This window comes from Prunus dulcis, chromosome 7, assembly GCF_902201215.1.
Source record: "Prunus dulcis chromosome 7, ALMONDv2, whole genome shotgun sequence".
In the NCBI taxonomy this organism is placed as follows: domain Eukaryota; kingdom Viridiplantae; phylum Streptophyta; class Magnoliopsida; order Rosales; family Rosaceae; genus Prunus; species Prunus dulcis.
Window position 1 is genome coordinate 7,997,988 of NC_047656.1, and position 25,213 is coordinate 8,023,200.

General features: G+C 37.4%; 3 protein-coding genes across 6 annotated transcripts; 2 read left to right on the top strand and 1 right to left on the bottom strand.

The window, feature by feature from the left end:
- Nucleotides 1–7,166: 7,166 nt before the first annotated feature.
- LOC117633553 (uncharacterized protein At2g39795, mitochondrial) lies at nt 7,167–10,447 on the bottom strand. The gene is made up of 3 exons (XM_034367195.1): nt 10,189–10,447; nt 9,734–10,074; nt 7,167–7,655 (listed from the first exon to the last, which is right to left on the bottom strand). Exons 1-3 carry the CDS (start codon nt 10,318–10,320, stop codon nt 7,490–7,492), a joined length of 639 nt encoding a protein of 212 aa, XP_034223086.1. The 5' UTR covers nt 10,321–10,447; the 3' UTR covers nt 7,167–7,489.
- Nucleotides 10,448–11,930: 1,483 nt separating this feature from the next.
- On the top strand, nt 11,931–20,508 carry LOC117634766 (nuclear pore complex protein NUP93A-like). Of its 3 annotated transcripts, XM_034368981.1 has the most exons (15): nt 11,931–12,199; nt 12,987–13,078; nt 13,335–13,401; nt 13,939–13,998; nt 15,080–15,169; nt 15,482–15,751; nt 16,086–16,181; nt 16,305–16,439; nt 16,679–16,732; nt 16,848–16,931; nt 17,253–17,339; nt 17,411–18,313; nt 19,027–19,208; nt 19,707–19,998; nt 20,136–20,508. In XM_034368981.1, the coding sequence occupies exons 1-15, from the start codon at nt 12,098–12,100 to the stop codon at nt 20,211–20,213; spliced, it is 2,592 nt and encodes an 863-aa protein (XP_034224872.1). In that variant the 5' UTR covers nt 11,931–12,097; the 3' UTR covers nt 20,214–20,508. The 3 variants fall into 3 exon arrangements, 2 of the variants coding, with proteins under 2 accessions (XP_034224872.1, XP_034224873.1); XR_004586829.1 differs by lacking the exon at nt 19,027–19,208 and having other exon boundaries at nt 11,947–12,199; XM_034368982.1 differs by lacking the exon at nt 17,253–17,339 and having other exon boundaries at nt 11,950–12,199.
- A 1,573-nt stretch (nt 20,509–22,081) lies between these two features.
- Nucleotides 22,082–24,647, top strand: LOC117633511. Of its 2 annotated transcripts, none has more exons than XM_034367147.1 (5): nt 22,082–22,273; nt 22,461–22,625; nt 22,704–22,835; nt 23,370–23,768; nt 24,378–24,647. In XM_034367147.1, the coding sequence occupies exons 2-5, from the start codon at nt 22,501–22,503 to the stop codon at nt 24,514–24,516; spliced, it is 795 nt and encodes a 264-aa protein (XP_034223038.1). In that variant the 5' UTR covers nt 22,082–22,273; nt 22,461–22,500; the 3' UTR covers nt 24,517–24,647. The 2 variants fall into 2 exon arrangements, with proteins under 2 accessions (XP_034223038.1, XP_034223037.1); XM_034367146.1 differs by having other exon boundaries at nt 22,496–22,625.
- The last annotated feature ends 566 nt before the right edge of the window (nt 24,648–25,213 follow it).

Here is a 25,213-nt window from a genome sequence, read left to right on the forward strand (position 1 = left end):
TACCAACGAGGCCCCCTTTCCCCAACAGAAAACATCCGAAACAAAAAAAAAAGGGCACCTCATACGTATATATTACAAAAAGAGGCCACGTCAAAAAGTCCACTGTACTGGGTTTGTCCCCAATAGTAGCCATGGTAATATTACAAGGCAAACCCTCTGGCTGTGGCCAATTTCGAGTTGCATACCCGTCAAATGCGGCGACCGCGACCCATTAAGTTCATGACCCCTCCCACAGTGATGTCCCACTTTCCTTCTGCATCCACAATTTGTGCAAACTTCCTAAATAGTTCGAAGCCGGATTCCAGTTGTTGTTGCTTCAACTGAGCCATTTCGTCTGATTCTTTGAATGCAATAACTGCACTGGCAGGGGCATTTTCAATTCTACCTCTGACAGCCTTCATATGTAGAAGATGCATCCGGGCTTGATAACGCGCCCGAATTGTGCGCTTTTTTATGACACCCCACCTAGCTTGGCCCTCTTTAATTTTGCTAACTATGTTTGCATGGAGATTTTTCCAGAACATGGTATTGGCTCGACATTGCTGCAGTCCATGGACCCAGTCTTCAGTGTCTTCGGTTGCTGCTTTGGCAGCTGTTTCAGTGTCCCCTCCTTCAGTAATGGCAAGGGTTGGGTTTGGTGTGGGGTTGGGGTCCATGGGTGTTGGGTATTTACTGTGGGTTGGTGTGGCCATTAGTTTCACCAAACTGCCATTCATTGTGATGTAGGTGAAATAGCTGCGCAGGCAGGGGGGGTTTGACGGAGTAACTGTGATGGAAAAGTTGGGTGGATGCAGCTGGGTTACAATTAAATAGTGGGAGGTATTAATGACCAGGAGTAAATGACTGTCATGAAGAGGCGGGAGTTATTGGCGGCAGTTGTTGGGTCCAATTTTAGGCGGGAGTTATTGGCGGGAGTTGTTGGGCAACACATTTGACTTGGCCTGTGCATAATAACAGCTGTATATAACTATTCTTTACCATTGGTTGGTGGTTGTTGTATGGGACCCATGTTGAATTTGCAATTTATTCCTTTTGTCCTCTTTCCCCAATTTCCCTCCTGTACCAAAACTACAAATTGTCCCAAATATATGAGTACGGTAATTTGACAAGTAATTGGCCAATTACAAAAATGGACCATGAAAGTATTTGTAGGTAGATTCATCCCACCTGACGTTGACAGGTTGTATTTTCGTATTTGGTCCGACTGTAATGGGCATATTACAATGCTGTCAGTGACAGAGAGGAGTAATGACTGAAGACTGATTTTGTAATGTAGTCATTGAAAGCAATATAAAACAGACAACTTCCTTCTATATAAGAGGGTCTAACCTACTCATTCAATTCCATATATATCATACACCAAAGCTGTACTAAATCTCACCCTATTGTTGGTAACGAAAAGGAAGCTCCAGATTGATTTTGTAACGTTAACTATTTTTCAGGGTGCATGTGTGCATTATCCCCATTTGAAGTTGAAGATGTCAGACGTAATCCCTCCAAACGAGGTTGTTAGTTACCCAGGAGACCAGCCATGGCATGTCCCTTTCCCATCTCCACCTGGGACTCCAAATAACGATCCCACGTCATCCGGAAGTGAGGCAGACAACATTGATCCGCTAAAGAAAATAGCTGAAGTGAAGCATCACCTCCAATATTTGTGTACGGCAACGGATTGGTGGGAAACCAAATGCGATATTCATGGCCAGGTGATGGGCAACTTGACGAACAAGCTGAACAAAGCATTTGCTAGAGAAGTTAAGCAAACAATGAAAGCCCAAAGTCGAAGCGCGAAGTTAGCCTCGTTGACGTTACAATTGGAAGAAACAAAGAAAGATGCTGTCCAAAAATTCACTGAATATGAAGAATTTAACCATGAACTGGTTGAATGTTTTAACAATGGGTTCGAGATGTTCCGGGATTATGCTTCCGTCGTGTCACCAGACTACAATTGGAGCGAAATAGATGTTGGTGGTGTCTGGCAGGTGCTGAATAAGGGTGGCCAGGGAATGGCTGATCATATCCTTGTGCATGCAGCGAGGAAGAAGACCAAAGAATTGGATCTATTCATGGACCTGTAAACATGGTGATTTTGTGGAAGGGTTTCTGTAGCTGGGTCAGGGACGTACGGGTGGAATCATTTTGTATGTATTTGGTGGCTTTTGTATGAATGTGGTGCCTTGTTTACGCCTTCCTCTTATTCTCACCGTTGAGTGGGAAATTACTTAGTTTGTATACATATGAAGTACTGTAACGTGGAGGTGTGCTTATGAAACGTTTATTGGCCTCATATTAGAAGCATAACGGGTGTATATTGTGTTTGTATTGTATAATTATTGACACATATTGTAATCGTATTGTGCTTATAGTACTGTTATATTGCTGCTTTATGGAAATACACCTCATATTATAGCCTCTACATCTGAGTACTTAAAAACAGTGACTCTAGCAATGGTCGTGTATATGGAGGGTTTCGGACAGATCGATGGTTATGACGCGCGGAATATCCATGGAAATATGGGACATGTATTGATACCTTAAGGCAATTGGATACAAACCACGGACACTGTGCCCAACAATATAGAACACTAATAACTGACTTTGTTATTTTGCAAAACAGGTTGGATTGGAAGAGTTATAGGTACCAGAGTCCATAGGCACTAATCACACACAAATGGGGAAGGGTTTGTTCCTCTGTGTGTGTGACTTGAAGTGAATAATTAACTATTTGAAAAGTCCATATAACGATAGTAGTGATGTGTTCACCATGTGTACCTGCATGGATAGTTTCCCAAAAACTATAGATAGTTTGGTCTATGGCAATCAGAACAATGAGAAATCATGAAGTACAATGACGCTCCCACTAATTGCGTAACATTTGCATTTGAAATACGTTTTATGTACGAGATTACATTTTAGTTAGCCTTCTAGGCCCTTTCATTTGGGACAGAAACCGTTGTCATTACACTACCAATGGCCGTGCAACAAAGGTACAATACAATACCAATACGATGGCAACAAAGGTACAATACAATACCAATACGATGCATATAAAGAGAGGACATAACGTTGTGTAGGAAAGGAAACCAAGTGATGCCAACGTGACTACAATCACATTTCACAACACCAAATCGAATACAATTTAAATGAAAATAAAAGGTACATCACAAACGAATAGAAATGCTAATCTGTATGACACATTGGCCAGTGGAACAGTGTTAAATAACAGCTGGTTTCAATAAAACAGGTACAACTGTATGTTAACAAATTGCTACTAATAATAGGCTCTCATTGCAAGGAACTTGTTACCTTGTTCCATATGCTTCACATGACCGTTTAATTGACGGACTTCCATCCCTGCAGCATCACCGAACCTATTCATGAACTTCACAGTTGATGACAAGTGAGGTACAAACTGAACAACTGTGCAATATGCGCAATTAGAGACTTCAGTTCTTGAGAGGGACAGATTGTTTGCATGTATTTCGGTAGTGGCCCTTCACACCACACCTTGAGCATTTTTTTTGCCGGGAGTCCTCTCCTTTGGAAGGTACTCTTTGCATTTTGCGACGGCCCGGCATAACCTTACAAACAGGAGGAAGGATTTTGACATTGTTCAAATGTTCGGGAATAACCCATGTGCCTTTAGGTGGTACAGGATAAATAGATTCAGCATATGCAGCTGCCCATGTAGCTCGTGTATAATAAGAAGAGGCAAAGGAGTAGGGGTTCAAATTCAAGTGCCGACATACCGCAATAGCATGCTTGCACGGGAGTTGCTCCAAGTCAAACTTCCTGCACGTACAACTACGGTTTGCCAAGTGCACCAGACCGTTCAAATCACCATCCAGAACATTATACTCAACATCATTGATTTTGACCACATTCATCCTTGACGCAGCGTCTAACCTCTTCCTTAACTTCTGTTCACCCAAATCAGGGCACAATGTAGAATGACATTTCATTGCTAAATCTCGACGTTGACTAAACCAAGTGAGAAGTAAATTTGTGATTTCATCGATCAAGTGTAGGACCGGAAGCATCCTTGCAAAACGAAGAACTGAATTAATGGACTCCACAATATTCGTTGTCATCACATTATAGCGTCGTCCATCACAGTGGGCCCGTGACCACTTCTGAACGCCTGCACGTAGTAGATAATTTCGCACTCGCTCATTGTTTATCATCGAGAAGTGACGATTGAACTCCGCTAGACGATAAGACTTCGCTGCCCTTATAAAATACCCCAATATCGGATCCCGTTGCTTCAAGTGAAATGAGGCTTTCATATTGCCCTTCAAGTGATAAAAGCAAATACCATGGCTTGCCCCAGGAAAAACTCTACGCAACCCATGTTGTATGCTAACATTGCGATCAGATATGACAACAAGATTCGAGCAATCACCAATTGCACAATGTAATTTTCTCAAAAACCACTCCCATGCTGCATCGGTCTCCAAATCTCCAATCCCAAAGGCAACAGGATATATGTTGCGATTTCCGTCAAATGCGGTCGCAACAAACAAAACACCTTTATACTTGCACTTCAAATGGGTAGCATCAACAGCAATCACGGGCCGCATTGACGACTTAAATCCTCGTATGCATGCACCAATGGACATAAAAAAATATAAGAAGTGGTCGGCTGCATCAGTCTCAATGTATGTCAAAGTTCCCGGATTTGTACGCTCCAACTCATAACAATAGGAAGGGAGAAGGGAATACGACTCTTCTGCAGACCCTCTCATTGTTTTGAAAGCTAACTCTCGGCTTCTCCAAGCCGTAGAGTAGCTTATGCTGACACCAAATTTTTTTTTCACATCTGTCTTTATATCAGCTGCAGTATAAATGCTGCGCGCATCCTGAAATCTCCATTTAACACAGTCAGACACCAATTCGGCCGTAGCTTGAGGATGGTGACTACTTACAAACCTCAGATCACATTCATGAAGTGGATCGTATTTAACAACCTTAAACTCATGTAATCCAACTTTATATGCCCGAAGTTTCCAAGGGCAAGGCACCTGCCAACAGCGAACACAAAACCGACGCTTCCCAGATTGGACTGTTCTGAACCGAAAGTGGCCTCTAATTGCTGCTAAACTGATGGTTTTTAAAAGGGCAATCTTATTTGGATAAACTCGGCCAACCTTCAAATTTGCTTCCCAATTTATGCACGAAAGTCCTCCACCATAACCAATATATTCCACACTCTCACCATGCTTCGAATCAACCCGAATTGTATGCATTTCACTCGAACTTGATTGCCGGGGAGGTTCAGATTGCACCTGTCTACACTGCACAGTGGAGGGTTCCGCACCGCTGTCCTCATGAGGATGCACAATTGGTGCAGAGTATGGTTCCTCTTCATTGCTAGGTTGATTGAAATCAGCAACTATGTTTTCACCGCTTTCAAAATGAACTTCTTCAACCCAATCACTCCAATTAAAACCATTCCCACCATTTTCAGTTTCATTGTGCGAAATTGCCACATTTCTTCGTTCCACAACAAAGGTAGCAGGAGCATTGCTACTCTCCACGCTTACAATGCCATTGCACCCTTCAATACCATGCCCTTCGATATTTTTCAAGCTTGCTACTAAAGGGGTTACTTTAGAGGCCATAACATCTGTGTTGTACTTGAGAAAATATTGAACATCATCATTGTCTTCAACCCTTATCTGCTTACTGACAGATGCGGATACAGGAACTGAATACTTCAATGTGACACTATATTTCGTGGGCTCTGCATCCATGATCTTATAAATGCGTTCAACAAGTTCGGAAAACGTTACGTTCCGTGACACTATTATGCCTTTAGCCTCCCCACCTTCATAACTCTCAATGTTATCCTTCTTAACCCAATTTCCATTGTAGCATACCAAAATTCCAACTGTATCCATTTCTGCAAAAAACATAAATAATTACTACACCGATTCATAACACTAAAAAATACAAAATAGATGAATAAAAACATGCACAACAATCATTCCACTACACATATCATCTTCTAAATCCTCAAATCTTCAAAAGTTAATTGTAGCTGCTTCAACAATTAACTTTTATTCCTTTTTGTTTTTTCTCTGATTTAGAAGATGATATCTGTGGGTTCCAAGTTATTAACAAACTAACATACACATACAATGGCAGAAATATGAACCCTCTAACCCTCCAAGTCTTTTGCACAAATGTAAACACCTTCAACAAAAGGATCCGGTTGTGATAGAAAGCGTATAATGTAGTACAAGCTCAATTACCAAATTCGAAACCAAAACACACAAACTATACTTCTTACCAAAACAAACCCAGAATGCCAATAAATTCCCCACATTAGCATCTAAATTGAGCCTAACACTAGCCGTATTTACAAATTTGTAGGCCAGACAAAGTTAACCTATGATTTTTCTGTGTGCTGTTATTTTCACCATTATCAAACACATTGCACTACATTATACACGCATTCAGTCAATTTTAAACAAAATTCAAGTTCACCAGACAGCTCCCACTGCAGATAATATCACAAACTATGAATTTCAACATATCACAACAAGTGCAAACTGAAAATTTAAGCTTTTATGCCCTCTGTGGTGAAAAGGGGCTGAACGATTTCATAATACACATACACTACCAAACCAATATCACAACTCACATCCGTTCACAACGACACCGGAAGTCGCCACTTTCCCTTCTCTGTGGAATCGCAGCAGTCAGCTCGATCTGGAGGTCAACAATGGACGCCGTGCCTTCCGGCTTCGCTGCGCCCAAACTAGGGTCCCAAGTTTGAGGACATCTGGGTTAGGACGATGGATGGGTTGCGAACTGGATTGCTCAGTGGGAACATGTCTCGCAACCTGGAGTTCCCCCAATTTTTGCCAACCTTCCAACACAGAGGAGAGAGAGTTGAGCTGAGTTCAGACCCTTTCAGAAAAGGCCAATAACGGGTTGATACATGTGCTTTTATATGGAGGGCAGTTTGGTCATTTCACGTTCACAAGTGATTATTTGAGAACACAATTTGTAAGCTGATTATTTCAGAATACCACTTTTGAAAAGTGATTATATCAGCTTATTTCCCTTGTTTTTTTGGGTTGTGTCCATGTGGTGGATGTGTGGCTTCCACGTCAGTATGAAAATAGGGTCTTACGCTTGCCACATCAGAATTTAACAGAAAATAAAACATCACCAGACGAGACCTAAATCTCGTTCTTGTTAAATTGCTTGTTCAAACACACCATAAGCGGAACCAAAAAAGAAATTAATAGCTCGTCTCTTAATCATGATTTACAGGACCATAAACTTTAGTCATTGCCTCTTTTTACCCCCCTCCTATCTTGATCTGAATATAGGAATCCATTAACAGGAGCACCAGAGTGCTCAGCCCAAGCAACCAATACACCACCAGCAGGTTACATTGTCAGAACTTCCCAAATTGCCTAATTTCATAGTTGTAAAACGAACATTTAAATACTTTCGAAACTGCGACTGAATTCTGTCACTCTGATTTTGCAACATATGATTCAAGTTTGTGCAGCCAGTCCACATATTGGGCTTGCTCCTTTTTGTGAAGGTGGTGGAGGAGGAAGTTGGTCAGGCTTTCTCCAATACCCTTGGATACTAAATATTTCTTAAGCTCAACTTGTAATTTCTTGTCCAAATCGCTGCCAAAGATACAGAAAAAAAACAATAAAGACTAGAATAAGAAAATAAATCTAGGAATAAAAAAAAAGAAGAGAGTTTCACTATTCAAAGACAAGAAGCCAAACATATAGTTAGGCAAGTAAACACAGTATTTATATGCAACAATAATAGGATGGATGACATTCAGAAAGCAACTAAAGTAGGGTAATCCCACAAAAGAAATTATAAAATTAAGCATGGAAAAGATAGTCCAGATTAAGTAGAAAGCAGAGCAATGCAAGATGGATAAGCAAGCCAAAATAGGTTGGTTTTCAGGTACAATCTGAAATAAAGAAACAGCACTTCATTCAGATATAAAGAAGTGTACAATCTGGTATTACAACAATTTGGAGATGCTAAGTTTGTCTGCTGACAACCAAAGCTAAGCAGTTAGCAAGACAATTGAAGGAAGAAACTGATACACACACAGATGACCAAAATTGAACTCTATCGCACAAATCTCCCTCCCTGTCCCCTAATGATGTCCAAAATTCTTCTATTTCGTTTTACTCTTACCATCCAATACACAGCCATCACACCACTCCTTAACACCACACCATTTTTCCCTCTGCCAAAGCCTTGGGGTGCTGCTGCTGGTTCTCAACTCCACCATAAAAGAAGTTTGACAACATTGAAAGTAGGGCTGACATTATGTCATCTGGTAGAAATACCCTAAGCATTTCAGCTAATCTTCTTCTATATTTGGCTAATCTACTTTATATTTAGCATGGCCAATCTTCCTAGAGTCTAGCTTATGATAAACTAACTTCGCAAATCACTTTCCTTACATGCACCAAAACTTTATCAACTTTCGGTAAATTCCTTGAAGAGGCATTGTTGGTTTGCATTCAGTCTGTACTTAGGAGCATGATCTCATCATAAATAGGCCTTACATGATCAGCATAGGCAGCTCCATCTTCACTAACTCGTGAATACAGCATATTGTAGCTTCTCTACACGAGCAACCTCAAAAGGAGTCCTCTTAGCAGTGATACTGCCTTTCGAAGTTCAAGAACAAAGTCTATGCTAAGATGAAGCCAAGGTGTGGGACTGGAGTGTACAACCCGTATTTTGTAAGGACATGCTATTACACACAGCATCTCTTCACCAAGCTTCCCAATTCTCAGTTCTTTGGCCAATAATATCGATCCATCACTAGCCAAAGTCTTAACTTCTGACTAACTCTCTAATAATTTGTTCTTACAAAGAACTCTCTAGCATACAAAGTTGGTTACTATTGAATAAGAAACCATCAAGCAAAATTCAAGCAAAAATTCAGAAAGAAAAAAAAAAAGATTAATTAATGTAATTGTGGGGACTTCTCACAGTACCTTAACAGCATATTCAATTAGGGTTTTATGCCTTCTGGTGCAGTCTAGCTACAAAGGATGCCCTATCAAACAAATAGATGAAAATGTTCTAGTAGTCTCTGGAAAGTACCCCAAAAAGATTTAGTGCAGCAACAATCAGATTCACTTTTGCTCGATCAATAATCCACTAAGTATATGGTTCTGATTTCAGCGTTCCTTCAAAGTCATATTCCCAATAATGCAAAAGTTCATATTTCTGATTTGTTACAACACAACTGAAGGAAGAATATAGATAAGATCAATTTCATTCCCTTGGGATAATTCTAAAATACATTAACTCGTTTTGAAGGAAAAAGAAAAAAATTCTAAATAACATAACCTGCTCATGGAATAAAAAAGAGGGGAGAGGCCCAAGGTATAAATTCATCATGGTTATTCAAAATTTACTCTGCCTAAGAAAACTCAGTTCCAAAAAAAATGGCTCAGTTCCTGAATGGCTTTCTTGAGGATAACGTTGCAAAGCACAAGTTCCGACTAAAACAATGAAAGAACCACCCCTTCAGATATTACAGTGCTTTTGCTGTGTCTGTCCTGTTTATGTTCTATAGAAAGTGAAAATAATTGACAACAAGCAAACGTTTCTTTTCAACCAAAGTCCCAAAGGTAATGATCATAACAGAAACAGAAAGCTTATCTTCAGATAGTGTATAAGTTGATATAAAGTAAATGCATATCTGAATCTGACTAACCTGAATGGGGGGTTATAGACTGAAGGGCCAAAACCAACAGATGGTTGAAAACAATAGGCATTATGGATTTTAAACCCAGACCCAATACCATCTTTCTCATAAACACTGCAATCAAACTGCAGTATTGAGCTCAAACCAGGCTTCTTCAAACACACCTTCATCAAAACATCCCTTGGGTAAAGACATTCCACTCCCTCCAAGCCATCAGGACTAAAAGGACCCAACAAAGCTGAAACAGCAACCTCCTCACCACTCTCATACTTCCTCCTCAAAACCAAATCTTGGGACTGTGGCAAATCGCAATCCACCACAAACTCACCCATTGAAGAGCTTCGGCTTACCTGTATCATCAATAACTTAACCAATATTCGTCTACCCACAAGCTAATTTCTCAAAAAACAACAGAAACAAAAGCGAGAGAGAGAGAGAGAGAGAGAGAGAGAGAGAGAGAGAACCTCAGGGGGGTTACAGGAAAGCTCATGCTGAATCTCAGACTGCAAAACCTTGAGCAAGTTGAGATCTTTGAGAGCTTTGCCACCCTGGCGTAATGCAGCGTTCGCCTTCGACATTCTATATGGCAGTGGCATGTCACAGTCTCACCTCAGAAACAAGAATGCAACATCAAAATCTGTTCACAATAGACTAGTGGGAATTCTTGGAAACCTTGCTTGGTCTTTTTGGGCTTTTGCTCTTCTGGACCTGAGACGAGGCGGCCAAGCCATAAATCGTATATGAATATTAAATTTATTTGGATAATAATATCTCTAAGTTTTATATTATAACTAACCAATAAGGTTTTCCTTTATTTCTTTTATTTCTTTTTTATTTTCGTTGTGTGCATATAAATTTTTGTTTGGAATAGATTTTAATTTTTAAATCAGGTATATATAATTTATTTTGAGCGGGAATAATCTTTGGTAAACTATTCTAGAAAAATGTGATTATCGTTATTTTTGTTTAATGGACATTTTTGTCATAATTATTTTTGGTGAATTCTGTGACATCATAAGTTAGGGCATAAATGTACGGTAGTAGTGATAAAAATGAGAGGAATTAAATGACACATTATTCTAGCTAATTGACCTTATTTGCATCTGCACGAGAGTGATTTTTCTATATGTTCCTATTATTTTCTTTAATAGTGTGTCAATTGACATGTTTTGTCTTTATTTTGTTCTTTTTAAAATTTTATTTTATTTATACAAGTGATATTAGGGGCTCGGGCAAGGGTTTTGAATGTTTCACCCTTCTATTGAGGACGCCCTTTAGGGTACCCTATAATTTTTTTATCTAATGATCCAAACCATCTATTTTTAAGGTCTTCATTTATAGATTATCTTTACAAAAAATTAGACAAATCGAAAACTGTTTAAACATCTAATTGTGTCCTACAAAATCATTGAACACAGTGCTTCAAGAAAGTACTAAAATTTTCAATAATTTAATTGAGTTATCCAATGATATCAGATTCAAGTGATTTTTTACAGAGATGATCTTCGGATGAATATCTATAAAATAGACTTTTGGATTAGTGAAATACAATGCAGAGCAGGCCATACAAAAATGTCCCTCAAATAACCTTTATTTGAGAGATCCCACCATGAAAGCTCCCTGTATATATAAAATAAATGTCCTCATTTTTTTTTTCATAAATTTTTTAATAAAAATAATTCGTTTTACTATATTATCTATATATATAAAGCAAAATGCAGAGAATGGTGAAACATTCATAATACCATAAAATGCCATTGGTTAATCCAAATATTAAGAATTAAAATTATTAATTAAATGAGGATAATATAGTAAATTCACACTTTTTCATATTAAAAAATTAAAATGAAAAGAAAAATGAGATAATGAATCCTATTTTTATGGAACACAACTACCCATTATATTTTTCAAATCTAAAATAACATGTTTACTTCCATTGTAGGTAATTTGTTTGGGTTCAAGGCCTTGCGCACTCTACGTCTGGAGGATTTGCGAATCCCTAATTTATTTTTAAAAAAAGCCTCTCGCAGGTGCGGAAGCGCATGTAAAGAGGCTAGTGTACTTTTAAAAGAGAAGTGTATACATGACCAAAGGGGCAATATTTGATTCTACACAATAATGTTTGGATTTGGAGCATTACTAGTTCTTATTAATGAATGATTTTATTTTTAATATATTTCATTAATTTTTTGTTTTGTTTTGAATAATGAAAGTTTCACCTTTTAACAAATTTTTAGGCAGGGAAAAGAAAGAGTTGCGAGAGAAGCGTAGTTCTGCAGCGGTCTGCTGTTTAGCAATAACAATGCAATGGACGTTTAAATTGTGTTAGGGCTTTGCAAAGGCTCTTAAACCCTTTCCCTCTCTTGGACAGCCATGGCCACCGACCAAAACATGAGTAGCTGGACCGATCTGCTCCACTCCTCCACCAAGCTTCTCGAACAAGCCGCTCCTTCCGCGCAGTTCCCTCCTCTACAGGTTCAGCTTATCTCTCTTTACTTTCTTTCCGTTTGGTTCTCGAGAAAACGAAGGAAATTTGACATCTTCCCGAGAAACTTCTAGTGTTAGGGTTTCACTGACATTCGAGAAAGAATTTGATCAACTTAGGCATAGTCTAATTCACCATTTAGGTTTTTGTTATCTTTCTGTAATGACTGTGTTTGCTTTAGTTTTCCAAGAAAAATCGGGAAAAGAAAATAAAAGTTTCATTTCTAGTGTTTGATTTTCGTCATTTTGAATTCTTTAGAAATTAAAAGGCAAGCTCACATTAGCTGCACTCTCGCTAACAATGTGTGTGGTTGCTAAAAGAATGAAGGATAAAGGAAAAGTTAGACATCTGAATGTTGGAGGATTCATTACCCAGATTTTGGGACACATTATTCTGCACCCTGAGGGTCCACCGCTGAAGCAATTAGATGCCATTTGATTAAGAAGTATACAAACTCAAGTCCTAATATTAGTCTTTAGGTTCATATAATATTATTGCTGTTCCGCTGACTGTAATGCACATATTTTGGTGCGTTTCTTCGCCTTCCATTCCACTGATGCTCTGCTGGGTTGCTGAAAAGATGTTTATATAAGATTTTGAATCATTGTATTTGGAATTTTTTGACTGGTGGTGTCTAGTTGAGACAAAAAGGAGATCAACTGCGGAAATTAAAATTTTCTGGTTATGTATTATGAGACCAAAAAGAGATCAACTTTTCTATGGATATCCAGGTATCTAGTTTTCAGGACTCTGAATTCATATTTCTATCTGTTTCAGAGAAATTTGGATCAGTTAGAAACATTATCGAAGAAACTCAAGGCGAAAACTTTACGAACTGAGACTCCTCAACAATCCATTGCTGCCACGAGGTATTTGAATGATTACTGTCTCAAAAGATATTTTATTGCTCAAATTCACTTTACTTTATGTTAATAAAGTTCTTTTCCTAAAACAAGTCACTTTAATTCAGTCTACTCGCTCTTAAAACATAAAAAAGTGAATTGAAACATGGATTTGCAGATAAGTTTGAGGGTATATATCAAGTTCTGTTCTGTGTTCTGTGTCGTGTGCTTAACCTTTTAGATGGTATGTTCTGTTCAACTATATCCTGTTGATATTTTACAGGCTTCTTGCACGTGAGGGACTAAATGCAGAGCAGCTTGCACGTGACCTTAAGTCCTTTGAATTGAAGGTAATTATAGTTATACATTGTACTGTGTATCTGCCTCCTTGGCATTGTTAACCGTGCCAAAACATTTGATGAGTCAATTTGGATACTTCATATTTGCCTTTGCTTCAATAAATTTCCTTTCTTCTCAAAAAAAAAAAAAAAAAAAAAAAAAGGATACTTCATATTAAAATTTTGTGTGTTTCACAAACAATGTAAAAGTAAAATTAATATTTAGACGAATCTCCTTATATAAAGACAAGCAAAATGCGATTATTCTTTAATTCCAAAATTTTATTTGTAAGTCATGGTTCTCTTTATTCTCAGTTCAGCTCAATCAAGGAACCATTTGTTCAAATTTAACTATACTTGCTTTGAGTTATTTTCTTAGGTCAATGGCTGCGTTATGTCTCCTGCTACCTATTCACTTCTTTTGCTGCGCTTAGACATCTAGAGAACAATTGTGTCATAATCTTCTAGGTTCAGAAATGCTTTTACTCATTCTTGACCTTCTTATACTAATTAGTTTGGTGATTTTCCCTTTTCTTTCATCGTTCAAAGACAACATTTGAAGATGTTTTTCCGTCTGAAGCTACAACTGTTGAAGAGTATCTGCAGCAGGTAGATTTAACTCTGTTCACTAATGATCTGATTAGTTTAGTATATGTTCATTTCATTACTTTAACATTCGGTACTCTTGCTAAAACATGATTTTATTTGATTGTTGGCTTTAAATTGTGTGGAATAACATGATGGAACTAATGAATTAGCCATTAGAAACTACGTATTTATTTTGAAAGAATTTTTGTTGTTGAAAATTTGGCTAATAATATAGGTATTACAAGATGCAACTCCAACATATCTTATAATGCTTGTTGCCAGTTGATTGTTCTTTTTCTTCCTTGCATGTTGACGTCAGTATGACATATTGGTTAATAGTTCAATGATATTCCCCTGATACCAGCATTTTTATCCTTGCTTGTAATGATTCAGTGGCATCTCGGTTAATTAATTCTGCTTCATGTGTAATTACGTATCTTTCACTGTTCACAGCGAATGGAAACTATTAAGAGAACGATCATAAGTAGTTGTGCTTGCGTTGTTTTTATTTTTTCTTCTGTGGGTGATGCAAAATTATGCAACGTTTTACTTCCATGTGGATTTATGTTCTCAACATTATCTAATTATATTTCTGCCTCCAAAGTCAAAACTACATCTACATTTGTCTTTATTTACTCTCCAATAAAAGATGCATCTATTTGGTTTTTTTTTTTTTTTTTTGTTTCCGAATATTTGTCTTAAAGGCGTCTTAACGGTCCTTGATAGAGTAGTGTTTCATGATTTTTTATTTATGAATTTTCTCCTTATGGCTCACATATGAATTTATCCATTTATTGCGATGTCAGAGTACAGCTTATAAAATGTGATCAAATCATTTAATATGGCCTTACATATTGGCCTTATTTTGCTTACCTTAAAATGCTTTTAGAGACATGCTTTTAATTTCTCTTCAAATGAATGAGCAATATTATCTAATATGGTTGCACATTTTTTTTTTCTTATGCACAGCTTAAAATGCTTTTATTCACTTTTCAGAGGCAATGCTTATATTCACTTTTCAGAGGCAATGCTTATTCTCCTTTCTGAGAGATTGATAGTGGTACCTTGATCATAATGTGTATAATTTTTTTTTTCTCATTAGGTCCATCAAATGACAATGGTCTCAGCTCTTCAAGAAGCTCAGAAGGATAACCTTAGAAGTTTTAATGATTACATGTTAAAAGTTTTGGAGGTTAGTGTACCCCAATGGATACCAGTATCACTGGATTTTCCCTTGTTTAAGTTCTGACTATTCTTTTTATGTTTGGCCATTCACACCTAATGGAATTGTTAAGATTCCATTCTTTTGTTGTTTTTTTGTATAGTTGGATGAAATAATGAATGATTGCAAGCTGCAGTATCAAGGATTAGTTCCGTGACAGGAAAAATAAAATTCTACTTAGAGAAGGAAAAAAGAATTACATGAAAGTGTTTTAAATCAGTGAGATGCTTATTTTTGCTCATTGGTCAATGTTGGTTATCAGCAGAATTTGATATTTTGCAGGAGGATTGGCAGAAAGAAAAACGTGATTTCCTTCAAAGCCTAAGTCAGATTTCAACATTACCCAAGACTAACATGACTTATACTAGCAGCGCTGGTAGTCGTTCTGGTCAAATAGCGTCCATAACTTCTAGCCCTCAAGTTTCATCTACTCCATCTAGTATGGAGCCTGTACCTTTAGCTAGCAAGCCCATCCTTGAGAAGAAAACTTCTGTCTATGCAGAAGTTGTTAAAAATCTGAATAATGCAAGGCAGCGTGGATTACCGTTTAAAGTAAGTTTTCTTTTTTAATGTATAATTCTTTTAGGCTTCAAATTCTTACTCTATCTGTCTATCATATTGTGAGGAATCTGAGATTATGAGATTGAGTGTATTTGAATTACAAAATTACAATGAACCTCAATATGCTGTCAACGTGGCAGTTATATGAGTCCAACTTGAGTGCTTCATGATACTGTCCTTTCAGTTTGGTGGCCTTGGCCTTCTACAATATATATTTTTTTTGTTGGCAATAACCATCCTGTCTAAATGTGGATGTTACTAGATAGTGAGCTCTGCTATATTTATCAAAGGATTGCTATTTATTTATAATCTTTTACTTCACTAGCCTGCTTCAGCTTTCAAGGGTGCTTATGAGAGTTTAGGCCTTGATGCATCTGGTGGAAAATCAGTTAACATGCAGAAGATATGGCACCTTCTTCAGGTACACTTCTAGACATGTGCTTCGTTAATCTGGTGTATGTTAGTGTGCACACCTTTTTGCAATTTGCCACTATTATATGCATTAAATTATCAATGGTTGACAATCTTCTCATTATGTTGACAGACATTAATGGGCGAAGATATAACCATACAACGGGGTGCTTCAAAACGGATGTCATTAGTTATTGGGGCAAGGCGCCACCTGGAATGGGGGCATGAAAAGTACATCATGGATACAATCCAAAGTCATCCTGCGCAGGTACTAAATTTGTTTTGTATGTTGGTTGCTAAACAGATTTGTTAAATATGTTTTGTTCACAATGGTTACGTGCTATGCATTTGGTCTGTCAACCCATTTGGTTAATTTTCTTGGACTTCTAATGGTTTGCCATTACAATTTTACTTCTGCAAGAAGCTTTTTCTTTATATCGTGTGTAATTTATTTCACTTTTCATCACAACAATCACAATTCATGGTCACCTCTTGATCTCATTGCAGGCAGCCCTCGGAGGAGTTGTTGGAAATTTACAAAGAATTCGTGCCTTTCTTCGGGTTTGTAATCATTTTTTTCCTTTAAACTGTGAGATCTTGCATGTTGTTACATGTTATAATACTGTCCTTCAGGATCTTTTATCATGCAATTTTGTATTCTTTTGTTTCTCTGCAGATTCGTTTAAGAGATTATGGAGTTCTAGATTTTGATGCAGGTGATGCTCGTAGGCAGCCTCCTGTTGATACCACTTGGCAGCAGGTCTTCTGTTTTTCACTTTTGCATTTCTGATGTTACAATTTCACTCCTTGTTTACCTTTTTCTTTTTACCACATATCCTAATAAATGAAGTTGAATTTTAATATAATTAATATATTCAGCTTACAAGTTTTAATACTCGCACATTTTCACAAATTTCATTCATTCCTTAGATCAAATTTTAAGTATGTCATATGTGTCAGAGAAAGGGGATGACTTTATTGTGTGAAAAACTATTTGAAGAATAAGGAAATGTCGAAAGCAAAATGATTGTAATACATAATTTTTGCATGCTTGTCACTAAGTTCTATTTGTATGTGGCAGATCTACTTTTGCTTGAGAACTGGGTGTTATGATGAAGCAAGAGCTGTTGCTCTGTCATCTCGCACGTCAAACCAGTTTGCTCCTCTGGTAAAGACTTTTTTATATTCATTTAAATTTATAGCACATGCCGGCTTATTCATTACTTCATTTTTGGACAGCTTACTGAGTGGATTAATACTGGGGGTATGGTGCCTGTGGAGATTGCAGCTGCTGCATCAGAAGAATGTGAAAAAATGTTAAGAACAGGTGATCGTGTGGGCCGAGCTGCATATGACAAGAAAAAGTTGTTACTATATGCTCTCATATCTGGTTCTCGTAGGCAAATCGACCGCCTACTAAGAGATCTACCAACTCTTTTTAACACCATAGAGGATTTCTTGTGGTTCAAATTGTCTGCTGTAAGAGACTGCCCTGGTGGAGCTGCACCCATTGTCATGAATGAGAGCTTGGTACCATACACTTTGGATGATTTGCAGATTTACTTGAACAAATTTGACCCCTCATACTATACAAAAAATGGAAAGGACCCTCTGGTGTACCCATATGTTTTGCTTTTAAGCATCCAGTTGATACCAGGTGTGGTATACTTGTCCAAGGAAACTGGAGATGAAGGATATAACATTGATGCTGCCCACATATCAATTGTGCTAGCAGACCATGGGGTCCTTTCTGAAGGAGCTGGGGCTGGACAGAAAATGGGCGTGATGGATGCTTACGCAGAGGCATCTAGCATAATCAGGCAGTATGGGTCTGTGTATTTACGTCTTGGTAATCTTCAGATGGCATTAGAATATTATGCACAAGCTGCTGCTGCAGTCGGTGGTGGGCAGTTGTCATGGTCTGGAAGAGGAAATGTGGATCAACAAAGGCAGAGAAATTTGATGCTGAAGCAGCTCCTTACAGAACTGTTGTTACGGGATGGGGGCATCTATCTTTTACTTGGTTCAAGAGGTGCTGGAGAAGAAGGTGAATTGGGGCGATTTTTGACTGATGTAAAAGAGAGACAACAATTTCTGCTTGAAGCTGCTCACCAATGTCAGGAAGCTGGATTGTATGAAAAGGTAATATATCTTCCCTGCTTTCCATGCATCTTGTTATGGAGAAGTTGCAAGTAGTACTTATCCTCTTTCCTCTGTTTGGGCTAATTTTTTTATTTTATTTTTATTAATGTAAGTTTTCCTTCTGATTCCCATCTTAGTTGCTGTTTGGCGGTTCAAAGGGAAAATAATAATTATTCTTTTGTTAAATTCTTTTTTTTTTTTTTGGCCTTGTTGATGGGTTTACCCTTTTCCTTCTAGTACTACTTGGGTGGTGGGTCTTGTTTGAGCCAAAATTGGACTCCAATGTGAACCATTTTTCTTTTATTTTGGGTATAATGAAGTATTAACTATGTAGTGAAAGCCCTATAAATTACCTCATGCAGCTGATTCCGATTAGTTTTAGGATAGAGGGTTTGATTTGAGTTGAGTATTCTAACCCTCAATAGTTTGCAATTTTCTTCTGGTTCTGATTTTGATGTTTCTTGGATTGTTCCTCCCATCTTCTTGCTCTCAACTTTTTGGGGAAGTGCTTTATTATCCCAACAGAAAAACCAGATAAATGTTTTTAATCTTGATTCTGCCCTCTTCAGATGTTGTTCTTCCTTATTTAATATGTCGTTTCTTTCTTTAAGAAAAAAAAAATGCACATATATGTATATTTGATGCTATAACCACTTATTTTTGCTCTTTTCTTTAATCTTGTGTTCTCCCCCCACTCTTCTTTGTCCATTCAGTCTATAGAAATTCAGAAACGAATAGGGGCATTCTCGATGGCATTGGATACGATTAACAAGTGCCTTTCTGAAGCTATTTGTGCCCTCTCACGTGGTAGATTGGATGGTGAGAGTCGAACTGCTGGTCTCATTCACTCTGGAAATGAGATCTTGGAGATGCACAAATATTATCCTGAAATCAGGTCATTTTGACACTCAACAGCTTATGTGTACTTTTTTTTCCTCTAAATTTGAGTTAGTTTGAATGATGTTTCTGTTTACAATGGTGCCTAATTTTGAGGGATGCTCTCACAGTTGGTATTGAATTCTATGCTGTTTAGATTGAGTCTCCCAACGATATGATTAGGATGTGTAAATCAGATTTCAAGAACTACAAACATACGCATGAAATAAAACATATTTTCCTCTGGCATTCATATGGTTTGGCAATTGATTCACCATAAATGTGACTTGTGCCAATTAGTTGTCCACCATAAACATGTCGTATTTTTCTGGATGCTGAAGTGTATACAAGAGTCGTGTTTATTTTTCTAAAGAATATACATTGGGTAACTATTTTCGGGATGGTTTTTTTTTTCTTTCTTTCAATTCTTACTAACTCTTTTTTTCTCATTATTAATGAAATTTTCACTTTTTATGCAATTTCTCTGACGCAACAGTCATTTGAACGTACTGTGCAGTCCTCAAGAGAGGGAAAGTGTTTCAGAGCAGCATATTGTGTTAAGACAACTTGAGGCCGTACTGTCAATCCATAAATTGGCAAGAGGAGGCCATTATGCTGATGCTTTGAGGGAGGTTGCCAGACTTCCATTTCTTCCATTAGATCCTCGAACACCAGATGCTACCACTGATGTGTTCCAGAATTTATCTCCTCATGTCCAAGCCTGTGTTCCGGACCTCCTGAAGGTTGCGCTCACTTGTCTGGACAACATGGTGGATTCTGATGGATCGCTTCGCGCCTTGAGGGCTAAGGTATATGCTTTGACCAATAGTTTCATGTTTTACTGGTGGGTGAACATTAACTTTGGATACTAGAAAAAGTTTGATGGATTGGAAGTTGATTTACTGTTTTCTGCTTCATGATTGACCGCGTCCTTTGGGTTTTGCAGATTGCTAGCTTCATTGCAAATAATTCCAGTAGGAATTGGCCTCGCGATTTGTATGAGAAAGTTGCCCGGAGCTTTTAAAGCGAACAAACTACGGTAGGTCAAGATGCCTGTATGGTTTGGTTGATATTACCATGCATGTAACCAACTGTAAAATACAATTTAAAGTAGCAGTAGTACTTTGATGCACAGTTGTTAATTGGATATTAGCAATTTCCTGGTTTTGAATTCAACTAGGCAAGCTGAAGTGAGTTGTGGTCGGATTTCTCCGGCGACATATGAGCATCAAAATCACCCGCATTACATATTTACCTCAATGTTTGTGTGTGATTTTAAATATTTTATAATGAGAAAGGTAAGTTATTCTGAACTCCGATGTTTGAGTGTAATGGAGATTATTTTGGTCATTCTCATCCCATTTACATTATTCTTTAAAATTGATATCGTCTCATCACATGGCCAACTTTAAAAGAGTATTTTTGTCAAAATCTAGTTCATCCACTTGGGCGACGATAAAACTAATGTCGTTTGATAAACAAGAGCAAGGCTCTCCTATTACCATTTCACATGGAATTCCACATGCTAAAACGAATTTTCAAAATAATGGCAGAAAGAAAGCTTAAACTTAAACACAAAATGAAATTAGTAATTAATCCCAAATCGAAGATAAGGGTACTTTCATTTAATAAATATTGATAGATAAACAAAAGCAACAAAGACTACTACTCTTTTATTGATATAGTAGTGAGTGAGTAGTTATTTCTTAGCTATTTTATTTGCGCAAATCCTTGAAATAGGCAGCTGGGTTGCTCTCAAAGCTCTCCCTGGAGATTGTATCATCTCTTCCAGGAGCTTTCATAAACCTTGCTGCATGGGCTCCACCACCACTTACTGCTGCTGCTGCTGCCACATCGGATGACTTGGCTGCTGCTGCTGCCTCATCGGATGACTTGGCTGCTGCTGCTGCCACATCGGATGACTTGGCCCCACCAGCATTTTGGTTCGCCACCTGGCTATTACTATTACCATTAGATCCTTTGCTGCCTCCCATTTTTGCAATATTCCAAAGTGCTTTTCTGGTTCTGTGGCTTAGTTGGAATTGGAGGGCTGCATTGCATGGCCATATATATACACAGATTGATTGATTGTAGTGCATCAATTTGATTCTAAGAATTAAAACGGTCAAAGGTGGAAATTAATAGGAGCAGCATTGGAACTGCTAAGAATACTTGAACTTGCGTTTTCCAATTACCCGGATAAGATTGGGATTTGAATATTTGAACCTTCCGATAAACGAAGATTATAAATTGGAATATGGTGTTTTTAATCCAATTCAATTCAATTCAATCTAAATAACGTGCTTTTTGAATGTCTAATTAAGAAAAGGGTGGTATTGAAGTCGATGCATTTTCCCAACAACAATTGTACAATAAAGAAAGCTTGAACGTCATTCTGCAATACTCTATTAGGAAATGTTTTGCTCAAGTATTTGATGCCTCATCAAGGTGTTTTGAAAAAATAGCATGGGACATTTTGGCCATGAAAAATTAAAGCCCAAAATAGTGGCTCAAATAATATGGGCCTCTGTTTATGACATTTTTTAAAGTACAAATACTAGTTTAAACTACACGAAAAGAGAAAAGAGTTTCTCACACATATACTATAACAATGTCATAAGAATTCGAAGTACACAAGTTAATACCATTTTCTACTTGATTAGACTCTGCATGTATTGGCCTTTTTAATTTTCAACCTCTACTTATGAATTTTTTTATTTCGAGAATTATTACAATTTCTCCATTATCTGTCATGGTATTTTTTATAATTTCCTCATAAAAAAGATCCTTTTACCAATTTTACTAAAATTTTGATGGGATGCCACGTAAATGATGAAATTTATGTGTAAACCTACATAATTTGATTTTAAAGTTTGAGAGCATAACTTTCAATAAATAAACCATGCTTTGAAAATAAACGGCCCATCGGACGCCGTCTAAGTAAAGGCAAAACCCACCCTTCTGCTGAGTACTGAGTGCAGACGAGTGACCGCTACTGTGTGTCACCGTCACCCCTTGCATGCCGGTAGGCGTCGAAGAGTCACCGGCCGACGGCAGCAAGTCAGCAACACCAGTCGCTGCCAGGTACCACCTACTATCATTCATCTGCAATTCTTTTTTTTTTTTTTTTTTTTTAAATATTAATCTTCTAATGCTAGATTGAATGGAAGTGGTTGGTTGAATGCATTTGTTATTTTATATAGATTGATTCATTGAAACGAATTCTGAATTTGTTATATGATGTAACCTTATTTTAAGTGGCTGCTGGCAGATTGAATGGCTGTGGTTTTTGATTGAAATTTCTAGGTATTATGGAGGTCGTGGATTGGGGGAATTCTTTAGGGGAGAGTGTTTCTGAGGCCCGTGCACAACATGCCAACAGCACTGATGAAGAAAATCACTATGCTTCTGGGTTTGCATCCAAGTTTCAGCCCAGGTAAATGACTATCTTTATGAAGAAAAAAAAAATACAGTACAATTTCTATATTGCTCTCATGTTGATCATTCTTTTCAGAAAAATCACATCCAAGGCTCACTGGAATGACCAGATGGGCATGGCTGAGGTGGTAGTTGAAAGGGGTAGATATCGGATATCCACGGGAATTGTGCGCCATAGCAAGCTCTATTACTCTATTGAGGAAGTTTTGTAAGTGAAATAAAATATACTCAATTGATTCTGATTCTTGTGCTCTATGTTTGAGGGTTTCTCTTGCGAAATTACTGAAATATTAAGTTTATGTAAAAACCAATAGACTTGACTCGAAATAAGTCAACTATATCAATCTTGGTTTATTTCATTTCATTTGTCTTATTTTTCCTCAATGAGCCTTAAATTTGAATATTTTGTATGTATCTGAACTCTTTACTTTTCAAGCATTGGTGGCCTTACATTATCTTCTGAAATTTTTTCATTTCAATAATTTTAAAGCAAGACGAAAAAGAAAGTGCATGAAGAGGAACAAGTTTGGGTAGAGGGCCAGAAACATTGTCTATTATGAAGTCAACTGAAATTTTATTGTCAGCGACAATTGACCTGCACTTTAACCAAAACTTGGGACTGCTAAAAAAGCAGGGGCTTGATGTAAATTCAGAGTCTGGTAGTACTCATTAGCATGAGAATTTCGTATTTCTTGTTCCGTTGAGATGGAAGTGCTTGCAAATTGTAACAGTCTTTTTAAAGGTTTTTGGTTGAAATAGGCGACTTGCTTCTCTTGGATGATAGTGGTACACTTTCCTTGGAAGATATATATATGAAGATTTCAGATAGAAAGAATGGGTGTTGTTGGGAGGAATTTCAAGCTTATAGGCAACTCAAGTCTCTTGGTTACATTGTTGGGCGGCATGGTATCCCCTGGTCTATGAAGAGTTTGAAGAGTAATTGTGAAACTGTTTCTTCTCAAGGTTGTCCAGAAAGTGATGAGGTGGTGGACTTGGGATCAGAAGAGACTAGGTCTGTCATTGGATTGTTGAATGGGATGCAAATAAATGAAGCAAGGCTGATTTTTGATGTTTATCTCCCAAATAGCAAGTTCAGGAAGTCTTCTCCTGGTGATCCAAGTTTTGTGCTCTGCTTTACTAGGTATGCATATTTTGGCAATCCTGAGAATTTAGCAAAATTAATTCTGTTTGTGATTAGCTATGATTCTTATTCTTTGAAGTATCAATTGTTATTATCATAAGATGTATCTATTCCTTGAATAGTCCAAAGACTACATATTTTGTGAGTAATTAACAGTTAGTTCCTTAGTAACTAGAAAACCATGTTAAGTTGCATATTGGCGAGGTTGTATGTGACGGAGTTTGTGCAGGAGTTACTTTGTTGAGAAGCATTTTGTTAACAAATTTATTTATGCAACAGAACAAGAAGGCCTATCTCGTATTTTCTTCTCGTGCACTCTTATTTTGCAATTATTATTTGGAAATCTTTTTAAATTTGAGGCTGTCCCTTAGCAATTGTCATCTTAAAAAATTTAATGCATCCCTGTTTATCATCTTTTGAAAGTTTAGACTCTTCATCAATAGTAATAGGTGGTGGAAGGTGGATGCTGAACGTTAGATGGACAAATTAGTTGGAGGTTGGCATTCATAAAAAGAATGTTCTTTCAAAATTCTATGTGTTAGTAATCGATTCGAGAATGCCAATCTTGTGTAATAGTATTTAATTGTACACTTGCCTTCTCTGTTCTAGGGGTCCTCCACCATCCAAAGCAGACCTTGAAGCCCTCGAGAGACAATGTCAGAACATTCCTTTGAAGGTTTGCCATGAAGAGCAGGGGTGGGTGAGTTTCTTTTCCTTTGACAAGGTGGAACTTCCTGTCCTACCTTGACATCTGAAGTTGATGTTGGTTTGTACTAAAGAGGGGCATAAAACCTAATTGTCTTGAATCTGCGTTGAACCTCTTATCTGACTTCATATTTTGGACTGAAAAATCTGAAAAGATGGTGAATTGAAACTTTATATACATATATATATATATATATATATTTTTTTTTTTTCTTTTTGATTTCGCATGGAGTTTATTTCCTTGTTTAATGAAATAAAATTGCTTGGATTTCTACAAATAGGGGATGTTTACCGACTAGGATTGGATTGGATTATGAGGTAGAATTAGATTGCATTGGATTAGAGAGGATAATATTAATCCATGGATGTGTTTAGTACTACACATGATTAAGGAGCTGCATTAACTAAACTATGCTATTACATGGGCAAGCAAGATTAGACATAATCCGATCCAACTTAATCCCAACCATTTCATTTGCTATATGAGACAGAATTCAATCCACATTGTTTTTAGGCTACTAAAAATTTGGCTACAATTTATGACTCCTATTGAGTCGTATAATCCAACTCACCAAACAAGCTAATAAAGGCTATAAGGTTTTGATTATGAGCAATCGTATGATTGATATATCCCTGGAAAAGAAAAAACAAATGAAATTGGTCCATTAGCCTTAGCTCAGTAGTGTGCAGCCCCAATGTTTGTGATCCTTGCAAAATATTCCTCCTATAATATTTTGACC